Consider the following 16,312-nt stretch of genomic DNA (forward strand, 5'->3'; position numbering starts at 1 on the left):
TAGTCATAACCTGCTTTGACCTTCTTTCTATGCAGGAAGTTTTTTTGTCAGAACACTGCAGCACATTGTTCAGATGGTATATGCATTGTAAATGAATATAAGTCACTTACAAACAGAGTGGATCTGTAAAGAACACTGAATATATTGTAACAGCAAAAGGGATGTACACAAGGAGAAATGTTGTAAGACCCCCTCTAGAATTGCTTTACAGTTTATTAAACTCCCTTACAAAGAGCAAGCTGTAAATGTCACAGTTAAGCACGACTACTACTCTTGCCGATAAAGCTCTGTCTTTGTGATATTTATGATATAAAGTACTCAGGTTTGAGCTGTGCAAGTAAGGAACTGAGAATATTAATGAGTGTGTTCAAAAAGTGAACCTGAAGACCTGATTTTAAAAACAAAAGGGATATAAGTAAGGAGCAATCCAACTGCTACATGTGTGGAAAAAACTCCATTATGACAGGGGTTCTACTGTTTTCTGACACTTTATATACAAAATGATTAATTCAATACTAAACAGAAGTGTTGGCTTGTAAATCTGAACCGAAAATAATCAGAGCAAATCATAATAAATAGCAAAGCAATAGTTCAAATAGAAGTGAGATGTGCACTGCAATGCATCAGTAACACCATCTTAAAAATATATATATATTTATAGAATACAAAAAACTACAGTTGCTACAACACAAGGCTATTTCTTCACTGTACTATATGTCACTATTAAAGTCAATTTTTAAGACCTTTCAGAGAATTTTCCCTGATAAAATATAAACACTGCAGTAAGGATGTGAGAGTTGTAGCAAAAGAGACACACCAGGAAGTGAAAGAGGATGAAGCCAGTGATAAGATGAGAAGCCAAAGCAGTGGCAGGCAAATGATGTGGTGCATTAGGTATGAAAAAAAAAGTGCATTAGAGTGAGTTTCTACATCATTAACTTCAACATGTAGCCTAGACCTCCTATGTGGCATAATGTTTGGGTGGTGATGGCCAGGAAAGCCATCTTAAAAGGAAAAACTACATCACCCTGACCATATGCACTGACAAATATGTGAGGGAAAAGTCTGATATGCAAAGATTTTGAAACAACTTCAGCAGGTGAAGCTTCACATTGTGGTAGAAGGGAGTACCCAGTGTCGTTCTTATCTAACCGTGTTCGGATTCCTTAATGTTACTGTAACTTTTCTTTTCTTTTGCCTGTTAGAGAGGGAGTAGATCAGGCTTATGTGAAGTCTTTGGACACTGCCTCAATGAAATTGGGAGCTGACATGAGTATGGTGAAGGTACAGATGATGGAGAATAGCGAGAAGGCCACCAAGCACAACCGATCCACGACCGCCGCTGCAAACTTCCATTCGCTGCAGATTTCCTCCCCCTTATCCTGCGCCCGAAAGCGCCTTGCAATGTACTGCACTTCCTCAAGGATCCGTGAGATTTCTGGGACATGCTCCAGCAGCAAAGTCCGTGTCTGGTCCAAGTGGATGTCATGCTGGGAGGAGCAATTATGGTGGTTTCCTCCTCCACCGCTGCCACCACACACCATCAACCCTGAATCGGTGTTCGGTGGAAAAGCAGGGTTGTCTGTGCCCATGGAGTGGTAGCCAATGTACAGGTTCATGCTGCCGTTAGTAGTGGTTGTCTGTGTGGACGCCTGCCCGGGTATGGTGTTCATCTGAATGCTGTTGGTGCTGGTATGATGAGTAGGAGAGTGAGAGTATTTGTAAGTTGGAGGACTACTTGAGCTCACAGCTGTTTTACTTTCCTCTCCAGGCTTCTTCATGCGGAGGAACCAAGCACACCAGTTGAGGAGAATGACTCGCACCTGGTGGAGGAGAATGTAGGTGGATTAAGAAAGTCTACTATGATCTTAGCCAAAAGGTTCAAATATATTTTAATCATTTAATTTTTTCTAGCACAACACTGTGCTCAAGCTTGCCGATTTCTAAATAGGGTTTTAACTTATCAGTGATAATAAACTTGCTGTATCCATCCTGTTTTTAGCAAGGATAATCTCACTTCCTCAGATTTACTTGATTTTCTTTACATTTTTAGAAATGTAAGTGATTGAATGTTAGTGATTTTTAAGATCAGGAACTGGGCTAATGTAATTACCAAGAGCAGTTCTTTGTGGTTTCAGAACAAAGACTTTGCTACTCAGCAAGCTGGAACTTGTCCCCTGGTCTGTTATTTCTAAAGCGCTTTCAGAGCACCATTCAGAAATTGAAAACCTACCCATTTAGGCATCTTTCCTCCACGAGGATCATGGTGGTGGAACTGAAGAACCAGGACTGTTACCACAACAGACAATCCCACAATCATCATGGTGCTAGCAAAGTATTGAGCTGAGGAGGAATGCAAACACATCTGTGTAACATATCTTATAAAAGGATAATTTTATGGAATTTACTGACAAATCTTTAAATGAAAAATTCCTGCATCTTCCTATGGAGAAACATAAGACCTGAGCAGAGTAACTTGGCAGGACTGCAGCTATGTCATTCATCATTTTGTGTGTTAGTCAGAGAAGGAATTTATCCATATCAACAAATCCATGGTCACCCCAGAGGCTCTTAGCAGGATGACTAACATTTTGTTTCCAAATCTACAGTCCAACCAAAACGCATACACATGCTTGATTAGAGTGGAAGCGATGGAGACATGGATATGCATGTTGGTAAGCATACATCTCTGTCTACACGTTTCATGCTGCAGTGACCTTGCAGTAAGGAAGGCCAATCAAAATATTCTGTGTACATTTTTACGTCGAAGCATTATTGGAAGTTTTATGAAAACCTGTCAGATTGTATAATATGGAGCAAATTATTTTGAATTGAATCCATCATTTCTGCTTCATCTACAACGTGTTGAGCCATTCTCATGAAGGAAGCTTTGCTAATGTGTTTGTATTACATCCCTGAGAAGCCAGATTATGCTGAGAAGCAACTCCTTCTGCAGCTTTTCTTCACATCGCTTAGCCTGCTGCCTTGTCTATTCTCGTCTGCATCAGTATGGTGTTACACAACACAACGCTGTGTGTCGTCTGCACTGAGCAAAATCCTCACATGCTGCTTTAGCAAGCAAATGCCCTCCTCTGTACTTGCACACTTCTACCCCAGTCACAACACATCGGTCAGTCCGTGCAGATAAAATGTTCTGCTACTGACTGCCTTGTGGTAGGAGGTGTAAATATTTATTTTTGAGCCCAGCCTATCACCCCCAATTGTCAAGAATGAACCAGTCTAATTAGAAAAATATATCCACACTAACTGCTAACCACCAACCCTGTGTAGCTTGCTCAAGGAGGGCCTCTAGGCTCCTCCAGGGGTTCAAATTTCAGTAGAAGATCTAGATTGAAACATTCTTTTTAGAAAAAAGAATCCTCTGTCAAAAGTTATTAAGTAGAGTGCTTTCCAAAATATACCAAATAAGTGTTTTTGTGTCGGGAAAAACGATGAACCACATAATACAAATTATTTGTTTTTTTCCCCCCTTTTCATCACTTTAACAACATGAACACTTTTCAATCATCTCCAAAATGAGCGGGAACTAAAGTGGAATGTTGTCTTACCAATCAGAGGTACGGAGTCAGAAGTGGCAGGCATGATCTCTGCCACCAGTAGCATGAACACTGTTAGAGACAGCAGCACCGTTATGCCTGAAGAAAGATAAGAACATGGAGGAGAAATCCTGTCATCTCTCATCTACTTTTCTCTGACATTGTGACTTGAGACAACTCAAAATGAATGCAGCTTTTGACTCTGACATAGGTTAAAGAAGGTGTGCATTTAATTCGGAATGTTTCTCTTTTATATTTATGATGACCTGTCTCACTAGTTGGCATTTTAAAACAAGCTGGCATTTTCAGGTCCAGATGATTATCTCTCCTGTTTTTAAAAAGATTCATTTATTTGCAACTGAACAGAATCCAACATGAATGCTAATCCACCGCCATAATGTCAACATTAGCATAGTGTAATAACAAGTAAATAGTTTGCTATAGCACAGGAACCTGGGCAGGGGAGAGGGATATATTTTTACCTACATGAATAAGTGGCTTTTTAATCTGAGAATGTTTGTATGTGTGTGTTTAAGCTGAGATATGCTGATGTGAGTTTTTCTCTGTACCCAGCGAGATCTTTTCTCCTGAGTCAGCAGGGAGCAGGAACACCAGCAGGGCCAGGCCAGAGATGAGCACGCAGGGGATGAGCAGGTTGAGGCCGTAGTACAGAGTCCTGCGGCGCATGGTGACTGTGAAAGTCACATCAGGGTAAGGCTCCTTACAGCACTCGTAGTACAGCTCGTTACGCTTTGCTGGCACACCTGGGGGACAAGTGAAGATGTCAGTCAGATGTCAGAAACACAGAGTTATTAAATAAAAGCATTGCATGGTTGAGTCTACTTAAAGTGCTCAAGTGTGCTTGATTAAAGCGATGTAGTATAATCTAGGAATCGTGATAAATTGTTAAATAAATAGTTAAATAAATAGTTAAAAGGGACGGTTTGTGGTCTGAGGGTCACTTGTTTGCATCCTTGTAAAAAATAAATGTAAGTCAGCAGGAAAATAAATGAGAAATGCTCTGTTATCAGATAACATTTTAACAAACAGACTGGCATTGTGGTTTTGAGTAAAAGATGATTTTTATTTCCTTGTGATCATGTGAGGAAGGTGCTTGCTGCTGAAAACGTGCGGTTACATTGTAACCTTAGTTCTCTGAGTGATGAGAGTATCTACCCTCTCCGTACATGTGGAATGCATAACTGAGGGGACAGATCATTTAGAATTACAGAGACCACATGGTTCTAGAAAGGAGTCAAGAAAGTAATATCTGTTAGACTGCAAAAATCATCTTTCCAGCTCCTACAATTCAGCCTTGACTCTTCTCCCCCAGGCGGTTTCACAACCATTCACACAGTGAATCTTATGGCCAAACATGCTTTTCAGGTAAACAACTCCCAGGTGAGAATGACTTAAGTGACCCACACATTGGTGGTTCAGTGACGCACGTGACCTTCATGACCTGCCAAATGTGAACAGCCTTTTTACTACTTATACGCTGGAGGAGTCAGCTACTCCCCACCGACTAGATAAAAATAATAAAATAGCTCTTTAGAGACTGTGTAAACTTGGATTGGTGTAAACCTCCAAACTTTAGTACCCCACTATACCTCCATTGTTTGTTCATCAGTCATGCTCTTGTGCTTTCTATTTTTTGTCTCTATATATTCACATTTACTTGAATAAAATGTCTTTTTTAACAGATCAAGTATATGAATATGTATGAACTAGAGCCACTGTGGAGAGAAATTATTACAAAGTGTGCCTCTGATTGATTTCATCATCATCGCAAAGTAATATCTTGTTCTCTGTGTTGAAATCATAATCCAGGAACTTGTGTTTGTGTATTTTTTGTCGGTGAGGGAGATGGAGGTGAGGGGAGTGGTGTGGCTCACAATCAACAATCAGTGGTGATTGAAAATCAACTTAAAGTGTCCAAGATTTGATTACGGGCTGAGGGTTTTTGTCCGGCTATAGCGACAATTTCTAACTTTTTTAGTATTCACACTGGAGGTTGTGTCAAAATCAGCAGCACAATCAAAATATACACCTCATTGTGGTGTTTGTCAAATAAAATAACTGATTTTACCCGTCTTTCTGTCTCTGTGCTTGATCCTGCAGAGATTCAATTTAAATGAATCACATGGCTCCAATTTCATTTAATTTAAACTTTGTCACCTGGATGCTGAAGAGAAATAGCCTTTGTTAGCCACCTATTAATGTGATGGATTGCGGACTTGCAGATGCATTATCCACATCCTCTGTGTGTGTGCGCACGTGTGTGTGCGTTTACTCCAGCATGGGTTTGTTCTCAGTCACTAGGAGGAGAGTGTGTTCTTTGCCAGCTTGCCGCCTGGCTGGCCTGAATTAAGTGAACCATCCCTGGGCCAGCTGTCACCTCACACAAACCCATGCCTCACCCCCCTCCATTGCTCAGGCCAGCTGGGTGCACCCACTTTGTAAGTGTGTCTGTGCCTGTGGATTCTTCTTTTGACCTTTGACTAACAACAAAAATTGTGTAAGAGATAACACAAGTTCTTCACTGTCACATGATGAAATGATGAAAAAGAAAGAAATCAGAAAAAGTGTAAGAAAAACATAATCTGTTCTATAATCTTTATTAGTCTGTCCTAAGCTCACGTCTCTCTTTACATTTGAAGAACGAATACATTATTTTTAACAGTATAGTCTTGTATGTGTTACATTCACACCTGGTTGAGAGCTAAATGTTTTGCTAAGGCATTTCAATAGCAATGCGTGCATTTGCACAATTTGTTCCTGGGACACAGTTTCAGTACTTTTGAAGTGAGGCTAGCAGTGCTGAACATTCCTGATTGGTCCACTACTGCCACCATCATCTCATGTTCATCTCCACTATAACTCATGAAGCCTATTCACTTTATCGCATGCTGCGGGAATTGTTATTACAATTGTAATTAATTGTTATTTACATTCAAATTTCGGCACTCGTGATTATATCTGTCCGTGGCGAGACATTCAGAGCATCGCATCGTGCTGTGGTCTATAAGATGAGATGATGAATGAGGACTGAGAGCAATAAAAACAAAGTGGTATCTTTGAAAAAATAATGCTGATGTGATTGTTTCTTAGCAGTAAGCACAAAGCTATATGAAGGTGCCAAATTTTGAGTGAATGCAGCAGAAACTCAGTTTGCCCATCCACAGTGGTGTCAGTCAGTATGATCACATGCACTGCAGAGTTGAGCTAGAAGAGTTTGATTTGGTCTGGAGGAAAATTAGCTATTTGTTTTCAAAGCTAGACTGGGTGAGAAAATGCTGAAGACATTCTGTCGCTTCTAACTTTCTCTGTGGGAGATAGTAGCAGAACAGCTGAATTCACTGCACAAATGTACCTTCAGTTGATATGTAGTCTTAATGAGCAAATTTTCTGTCATAATCATCAGTACCTTCAGTCAACTGACCAAAGGAAGAGAAAAATATGTGAATGAGAGCAGCTTTACTGACTTAATATACCCTCACACTTTGTTTTCACATAAGGATGGAACTTTGAATTTGTGTGGAGCACCCATATTCATTTGGATCTAGTTGAGCATGTAGACGCAGGAGTGATTTGGGCCCCAATCGTAATTTCTAAGTCTGTTTTTTAACACGTCAGCAGGAAGATTTGACTGATCACTGCAGGAAGGAGTTTCCCAGCTCCTTGAAAGAAGTCCTTAGGTCTAAAAGGTTTGGGTACTCTTGATTTTAAAGCCATTTTGGGTTGAGGCTTTGCTTAGCACTGTGCTAGGTACCATCCACCCTTCATTTCAAACACAATTTCATACCAATCTCCCAGGTGGTCAAAAGCCCATCTTAGGTTAGTTTGCAAAGTTAATCTAAATTGCTGTCGGTTTCTCTTTGTAAAATTAGTCTCATCTTTCCGATACAGAAATCTTTTCTGACGCAGGGTTTGCTGACGAGTTGGATTCTGCTGCACCCAAAAGAAACAATATCTCCAGGCCATCAAAAGCACTGCTCAAATGGGGCTAATAGACAGTGAGAATGAAACCTTCCATGGAAGCAGACAGAAAAGACACACTTTTAGACATAGATCTGTGACACTGACAGGATGTCTAACTCTGACATCAATTACAAGAAGTTGAAAATCTCAAATGTCAGTCTTGCCAGTTGATTGTTGTTTTTTTTTAAAACATGTATGCACCATTCTTCAAATTTCATCCTGCTCCATGTTATATTATGATGCAGATTCTTTTACATTTGTTTTTGTACATAGTTTGTTGCAGTAAATAGACTGTTTAACGCAGCAATGCAAAGGCAGAAATGCTTAATTTCTTCTCAATGAACAACTTAACCCACATTTCACTAAAAATCTGTCTCAAACAGAAGCTAGTTTATTGGTGCAATGCACTGAAAGGCATCTTAGTTTGCCTCTGCATTTCCTCTTACCTACAAGGTCCCACTCTCCGTTGGGTATGTAAGTAGAGATATCGACATCCATCATCTGGAGATCCAGCAGCCAGCCATTGTGGGTCCAGGAGCCAAACTTCAGGTTACACTTCTGCACATCGAATGGGAACCAGCGGACATCAATGTAGCAGGTACTCTTGAGTATACCTAAAGAAAGATGTTGTGAAAAGGTACTGTGTTTTTTTACACTTTATATTGATAGATAATATGAATTATTATTATTATAAGTAACTAAATTAATCAGTTCTCTATTCAGAATACTTCTAAAATGCTCTCCTGTTACCAACTGCTGTACAAAAACAGATTTTCAGAGGATTTTCTCAGAAAAAAGTTTTAAAAAAAGTCAATCTACTAATTAATTTACTTCTTCATCATCAGCTCATTATTTGATAGCTGATGTTAAACATGTAATCTAAGTGGCTTTAACCACAGCATGTTTGCTGGTGCCACACAAGCTGCTTTGAGTATTTTTTAAAACTGTTGTTCTCCTGGGATTTTCTCCACAACAATCTCTGGGGTCTACCCGGAAAAACACCATAAAACATCCAGTGAGCAGACATGTACATTTTTGGTCTGTCACAGAATTTCAATAGTCTCCAAAATGATTAAATCTGAATGAAACTGAATGTTTTTGGGATTCAATAGAACAAAAGAGATGCTGTTATGGTGCCTCTGATAAAGTCCTCCATCAAAGTGTTTTAACTTAAGTCACATGACTCTTTCAAACCTCACCATCTGGAACTAATGACTCACGCCTCAAGACTGGAGTACAACAAACACTGGTGGGAAGATTAGGATCTAACAGACAAGAGGGGTGCCGATGTGGAAACATACTGTAGCAACTGTAATGATGAAAATCTAACTATTACTATAACAAGAGATCGTTCACAGTGCAAGAGAGGCTGGAAACTCGTAAATCTCTCACCTGGTGGGATGTATTGGCAGGCTCCTGAAGCATTGACCAGCACATTTGTATGGAACGTAGCATCAAACCTCTCATCAGCACTACATGGAGACAGGAATGGTTTGGAAATTACATTAGAACAGCTATGGGGAAATTAAAGAGAAATGTAAATGCATAAATAGGTGAAAGGAGGCTGAAAGGAGGAGAAAAAGCCAGAAATGTGAGGAATGAACCAGAGGTCACAAAACCAAGACAGAGCGCAAAGTTAAAGACGGCTACAAAGTTAAGCTCAGTCAATAACAAGTGACAAAAGGAGATGGAGACAAAGGGGATGAATGAGGATCAACACAGGCAGTGTTTAATTTCACTTATCATCTTAGATAAACATGGACGTCTGCCTCTTAAACAAGAATTATGTTTATCCATGATGAAAAAGTAAAGATGTGCATCTCACAAAAGAACAGAATTAATTTCTGAAGCATTTCAATCTTCCTCTTCGAGTAAAAACAACTGGCAAAGTGTCGAGAAGAGCCACCAGCTGTAATCACATTTAGAAAGTGTTTAGACTGTAATTACAAATGTTGAGAACTGGAATGGTTTTGTTTAAGAGTATGTCTCTTTCTTCATGTCAGTTGAAAGAAGCCAGTCAGAATGATATTTCTAATTTAACACTAATTTAAACAAATGTAAATTCAGGCCTAAAAGATGCCTTCATTTACAGAATCTTTGAATAAAATATGCTCTAAATGCACTTCTCCATATTCATGCAGCACCTCTTTACAGTTGTTTTGAAAACTTAGCATGTTTTAGTACATATCTGCTGTGGATATATATTAAAATCTGGCATTTTTTGTTAAAAAGCTACTAAAACAAGAGTTTGCCATCCAAACCAGTCACAGAATCATAAAACTAGTCATCATGTATATTTTTGAAAGATAAGATAAGGTAGAAAACCTTGCCCCATGAAATAAGGATAGAATTTCATAATCGTACTTCCATTCAATTAAATTTAAATTTCTAAAAAAAAAATTTTTCCACCCTTGATTCCAGAAATAGTTGGATGGATGGATCCCTACAAGATTTTTAGCAGATTCTTTTATGCATTCTGGAGGTTAAACTGGAGGTTAAATCCTTACTGACATTTCTGATCACCAAGCTTGTCCTCCTCATGAATAAGATTTAAATATTTTGACTAATGTTGAATAGTGTGCTACAGATGTTCCCTTAAGGACAAACTGTAATAATAAGATGAACCCTGGGCACTCAGTTTAAGACCAAACACCCTTAAAAGTAAAAATATTCACATTTGCTCACAAACCACTTTGATTATGGTGCTAGCTGGTAAACGTTTGTGACCGAACACACTAAACCAAGACAGTAAATCTAATATCCCTGCTAAGTTAGGAGACTTAAGAGACTCAAGAAGACTTTGGGACCTGTTGAAGGAAATGGTTGAGCATGACTTTCCTCTGATGTGGAAATGTTCACATGTGACATATTTTGTCCCTTTAAGTCACATTTAAGGACATAATCAAACATCCTATTTGCTTGTTTTGATTGGACAACTTGTTGTAACTTAGTTGGTCTTTATCCTTTAGCTGAAAGCACATCTGAGTCCAAGTTCAACTTGGTATAGCTTTATATACTTTAAATCTTTTTCAGATGGTGTGCCGTGTAATGGAACGGTTAAAATCTTATTCTCTTATGAATAACAGAATAGTATTTAGTCACACTTTTAGTGTGTTGTAATCCCATAAAATAACTACAGGAAGTAGACAGTGGTCACATAATTCTAAAAATGAATGAATGCACATCCAAAGCCAGACTGTTGCTTGGCTCAGGCCATCATTTGTTACTGTCTGTTAGTGGTGTTGTTGCCACTTAGTTTAGAAGACTGGAGGCAGAGGGAGAATGTGAGGGGCATACTTAAACCTTCCTGAAGACTTTTGCTCGATGGGTGCAACATAAATTTTTGGTAAAGTGCGCTGGTGTTGAGCCCACAAGCTTATAACAGGACAAGGCTTTATCTGATCCCAATTTATAGCCTTTAAATCAATAATTCAAATCTAATCACTCTTTTCACTTGGCAGAGGGTGGGAAAATGAAGAGTCTGTTTGAATACCGTGGAATTACAGCCATAAACGCTCTCATTCACTGCCTGGAATAAATTGGCTATATTCACATTTAACCTTGTATCGGTATTTGGAATGCATTTTTCTGATGTGTGTGTTGGAAAGCAACATTCTCATTTTCAAGATCAGAACATAAATGCATTTACTTAAAATAAAAATAATTAAAAATACTTAAATTAACAATTTAACATATTAGGTATAAGTGTCATTTCCGTCCAGGGCTTAAAAGTGCAGAAACACCCAGATAGCCAATGTAAAGAGGCTAGAATTGGTGGTTGGAAGTACTCCTTTGCTGCGATTGGTGAGGTCTGCAAAGGTTGTGTTGCTTAAGCTACACAGATTAGTCTTGAGTCTTGGGAAACAAAAAAAGAACAGATCTTAGAGATTTTAAATCAAAGCGGATGGAATGATTATTTTTCCCTAAAGGTTCTTCAGTGATTTCCAGTAATCCTCTTGTTCTAAGAAGTAAGATGCTGAATAAGAAAACTGAATTTAAAAAATGAAACACCTTTTACCTGCATGGCAGTAAATGTTTCCAAAAGTATAATCCTGTACTCATAGCTCGAAGACAAACTGGTATTCAAATGTAATACATTACTGTGTATCCTGCTTCATAAATTTAGGAGGAGGACTGTTTTTCACCCCGTTCCCATACCACCAACCAACACACATTGCTTACTCAGTGTGGGGTTGTTGATGTGCTGATATGGGCACATAAAACATAGCTCTACTCTTTCCAGCCCTTTCAGGCATGGAACTATACACCCTGTGCTATCCACTGAGTTCTGCAATTGTTTTGGAGGTTATTGTCTTCTCTCCCAGTTTTGCTCTTCTTAATGAATCATCACTTTTTTCTTCACCTCTTACACTCTGTATTTAAATATGCATGGAAACAAATATATTTTATATACAACTTTAATATGCCTGTAGAGCTATAAGAAAGGAATATTTACCAAACCAAAGCTGTGTTAATATATATTTTACACCCACAACACCTGATATTGTTATCTGACAACACATCTGGTGCACAAACTTTGATGGAAGCCTCTTTCTAAAACCGCCATTCCTCCTGAGGTCCTAATATGAAATAAATGGAAATTTGTGTCATATAATCCTGGTAATACAAAATTCACACATAATTTCAGGTTCTTCTCCATTCTGTCTGTTTATCACGGATTCCAGTTTAACCTTCTGAGTTTGCTAGTGCTTTTCTCAATGCAAAGAAAAGATGTCAGAGTGCAATGCTGCCAATGTTGTGTTGTGTAGAAAAGCCCCAAAAATTCTCAACCACTTTGTCTAAGATACAAACGGTCTTGTTTACCTCACTACGGGCTGAAGAAACACACCATGCATCATCTGAAGAACACATTAAAATCCATACACTCTGCAAATGACAGCATCAAATTTAATCAGTGATCTTTGTCTGTTGTAGGAACTACCTTAAAATCAAACCCCCCGCCCCCAGATAGGATTCTCCACAGAGCCCAACTCTGACTCCAGAAGGATCAGATGTTTGAAGCGCTATTTGCTGCACAGGCCTAAACAACAGCTGGAGCCTTCCACTACACACATGCAGTAACACAAATTTAAGATTTTTGATCTGTCACAGAAAACTTTAAGAACCATAGTGAGTCAGAGGCCTGTGACCTTTGGTACCTGTCCACCACCTTTAGTATCTGCAGGGGGCTGGCATTCTGTTTCAAAAGCACTCCATGGATTCAATTATTACCTACAGCCTGACAGAGATATTAAAGGTCACAACACCTAATCTTGTGGGTGGTGTCTTGCATACAGTAGATATACTTGGAAGAGGAGACCAAAGACAAAGATGCTGAATTCAAATAAGACTATTCTTAACCCTTAAAGACTTTTTTTTTACCTGTCTTTACCAGCATGGTTTCATTAGACTAGGATATGCTTGAAACAGTTAACCAATTAAGTTTCTACTTTATTTAAAGACAATAAGTTTTATAGCTTTTCAGAAGGGCCACAATGCAAATGGCTGCAGAAAAGAAGAGAAATACACAATTAATCATGCAAATGGGAATAGAGGCACACGATACATGTTTGCACACATGCATTACAGTCCTGAAGTTTTCCAGGGCTGTTCTGGAGGGGACACATATGAGAACACAAATGTCTGCAACATGTCCTGGCTTCTTTCAAAGATTATCAGGCCATCTACCTCATAAGAAGTCTGGAAGATCAGTGTGCGTTTCAGTGTGTGAATACAGCAGCAAATATGGCAGGTGAGTTTTTCACCTGATAAGGGCTGATGCTTCATACTCTTTTCTGCTGACCTGCATGTTTCTGACCAGTCATGTGCTAATATTATTAATATGTTCCAACAGATCTTTTCTATAAACACCTGTTCCCTGGACACAGGACCTGCAACTGCAGTGAGCAAATTTCCCAACAAAGATCATTAAATCTTCATCTCATGATTTCAATCTTTTCTCATGCTTGCTTTGTTAATTCATATAAATAGGACCAAATTATCTTACCCAGGATTTATAGTGAATGCATAAAGAATGTCAGATTCCGTCTGAGTCAGGACTGTTGTCATTATCGTTGGCGATCCTCACCGTAAGCGGATAAATGTTCTGTATCATCTCTGTTAGATAGCCAAAACCCTGGGCCCGTCTCCTTCACTCTCCCTCCTGCTGTCAGACACACACCGAACCTGAGCCAAACTGGAAATCTGTCCCTCGCATTAAAGAATCCTCAATCACCTTGAAGGAGCTGAGGGACCATCAATCAAATCCACATCTGCTGTGTATCGTGCTGTCTTTTTTACCACTACAAGTGCAATTCTTTAAGTAAGAAAGAAAGAATGTGCAATTCTGTGGAGACAAGAGGATGATTGATGCATTAAAAACAGCTTACTCCCCTGCTGAATACCTACAGTTGTTTTAGTCACATAAAACTGCTCCTGCTATCTATTTGAGTGCACATTACAATGAATAATGTTCATTAGTGGGGCAGTGACTTTGCTTCATCATTTTATTTGCTGTAATAAAATGTAAACAACACCTGCCTTTGTCAAAATCTGATAACAGACAACACAGTGTCTGACTTTGTTCATTTTTAATGCAATTGCACTGTATTAAGTGCAATTAGAGGGGCAAAGTTAAAACAATACATTTCTCTGCAAGGTGAGCATATGTTTGATTTTTCTTTTTCCGTCTTTTCGTCCTTTGGGACAGTACAATTCTCATATGTGCCAGACAAAGTCACAGCACACCCAGGGTATTGCTGTTGTGATTTCATTAGGTCACAGCTGTTCACAAAAGGCTAAATGTTCTTGTTGTTTATTTATTATGTGGGCAGCTGTCTATAAATGTTACAGAAGCCTTAAAACAGTTTGTGTTTGGGGACAAATATGCTGCCACAGAAAAGGTTGAACACAAAAGGTGCAGGCAAATGGTCAAAGTGCTTACTAGCAGTCATGGGGGGTCCTTGAGTAGTTGTTGGTACAAGGCAGGTTCATACCACCTTTTCAAAATCAATCACGAAACGTCTAGCAACCTAACAGCAGTGCATGGCCCTATTCTGAATAAACTCAATACTCATCTACATCCAAAAAGGTTCAACAGCAAAGATGTTTGGAACCTCTGAATCCAAGACAAAGGAGAGCCATTTCAGAGACTCATGCGATCAAAATCCCATACTATGACAAAGATAATGAAATCTGTTTAATATGTTCTCAGCTAATTGTAAGTGTATAAGTAAAGGTAAACGGTTAAAATATTGCATGTAAATTAAAGTATTTTGTCTTAGGCTGAAATTAATATTAGTATTTAACAAAAGCCTTGCCGCTGACACCTCTATCCACTGGCCATGGTGTTTTCACTCCTACTCGACTCTACAAATAACAGATGCTTCTGTGTGTTATGATTTACGTCTTCTCACAGGGAATCATCTCAATAACCTCATTAAACCTCAGTGACCCAGGGGGAAATTTTGCCTGAGGAACATTTCTGCACATTCTGCACAAAGACAAATTGAGCAAGTCAGAGTATCCGTCCATTGCAGAAAATGGATAAGTATACTTATGGGAAAGGAGAGAAGACAAAAACATGATGACAGTCCAAAGAAAAAACTAAAATGTTTTTTTGTAAATTTCATTTGCTGACCACTTATATAGACTGACTATTTGTTTTCAGAAAGGCTGTCCGGGTCGACTTGCAAAGCACTTGTCAGCACTTTAACTCTTCAGAGGAAGATCAGTCACGCATTTTCTTCCACCAAGTTCTCTCTGTTCCACTCTGTGACTGAGATAAAACGGGTATATGTGTTGAAACGTGTGGAATCTTCCTCAATCTAAGGTTTAAGACAGAATTTGTTTAAAAAGAAGTTAACTTAATCGAGTATATGATTGTGAATATATCAAGTTCGGGATAGTATTTTATCTGTTGGTACTAAACTCTTTCTTTTTTTTTATAGCTATACCCCAAATATACACAGCTCAATAGAGCTTTTCAAATGCAAGTCTTTGCTTGTAGTTAACAAAATCTGGGCAACTCTGAGACATCGTCACAGTTTCTAGGATTGTTTTTTTTTGTTTGTTTTTTTTAAATTTCACAAATTTGTTAAGTTTTATAATCAAAATAAATAACTACAAGAAAATCAAGGGGGAGGCATCACTGACTGTGAAAATAATCCTAAGTTGCACAGACAGTCACAGCTTTACATTTATTTTTCTGTCACTGTCTTTAACCTTTTGATCTTTTGAATTCATAAGGATTCATTGAATTATCCTTATCCATTAAGTGGAATTCTGAGTAAAAAGAGGTAACCACTGGGATGTAAGGAGCCTACTCTTTAAATTAAGTTACACATGAGGTGGGCTGATATAAAGTGATAAAATCCTAAAATGATTGTGTCATTCAGCAGGGGGGATAAGAGAAAAAGTGCAGACCAGATAGAAATAAGTGAAACCTACCTGTTGTAGAGGAGGATGTCTGGGACCCATACCATATTAGAAGGGAAGCGGAGGTTCTGAACTCCAGGGTAGTGCTCTGGGTTCCATGACAGGTAAACATCTGTCCAATACTGGATTAAAGAATAAGGACTTATCAAACACAAAGATTACATTGAGATGACGACATGAAAATTAGGATATAACATGGAAAGCCAAGTTTACAGATATTCACTGTGGTCTGTTCTTGGTTTGTACCTTTGGTGTCATTGATGGCTTGTTTGGCAAAGCCTGTACCTATTTTACTGGTACAAAGCAGTGTTGCAAGACCAAATGCATCAGAACTCTTT

At 38.7% G+C, this 16,312-nt stretch overlaps 1 protein-coding gene across 1 annotated transcript; it reads right to left on the reverse strand.

Moving 5' to 3' along the window:
- Positions 1-799: 799 nt before the first annotated feature.
- LOC140305386 (neuronal acetylcholine receptor subunit alpha-7-like) lies at positions 800-16,079 on the reverse strand. Its single transcript, XM_072384249.1, has 7 exons — positions 15,987-16,079; positions 8,931-9,010; positions 7,985-8,152; positions 4,127-4,321; positions 3,570-3,656; positions 2,234-2,343; positions 800-1,823 (listed from the first exon to the last, which is right to left on the reverse strand). Exons 1-7 carry the CDS (start codon positions 16,019-16,021, stop codon positions 1,224-1,226), a joined length of 1,275 nt encoding a protein of 424 aa, XP_072240350.1. The 5' UTR covers positions 16,022-16,079; the 3' UTR covers positions 800-1,223.
- Positions 16,080-16,312: the final 233 nt, after the last annotated feature.

This window comes from Leuresthes tenuis, unplaced genomic scaffold (assembly GCF_036924035.1).
Source record: "Leuresthes tenuis unplaced genomic scaffold, fLeuTen1.0.hap1 SCAF_4, whole genome shotgun sequence".
NCBI classification, from domain to species: Eukaryota; Metazoa; Chordata; class Actinopteri; order Atheriniformes; family Atherinopsidae; genus Leuresthes; species Leuresthes tenuis.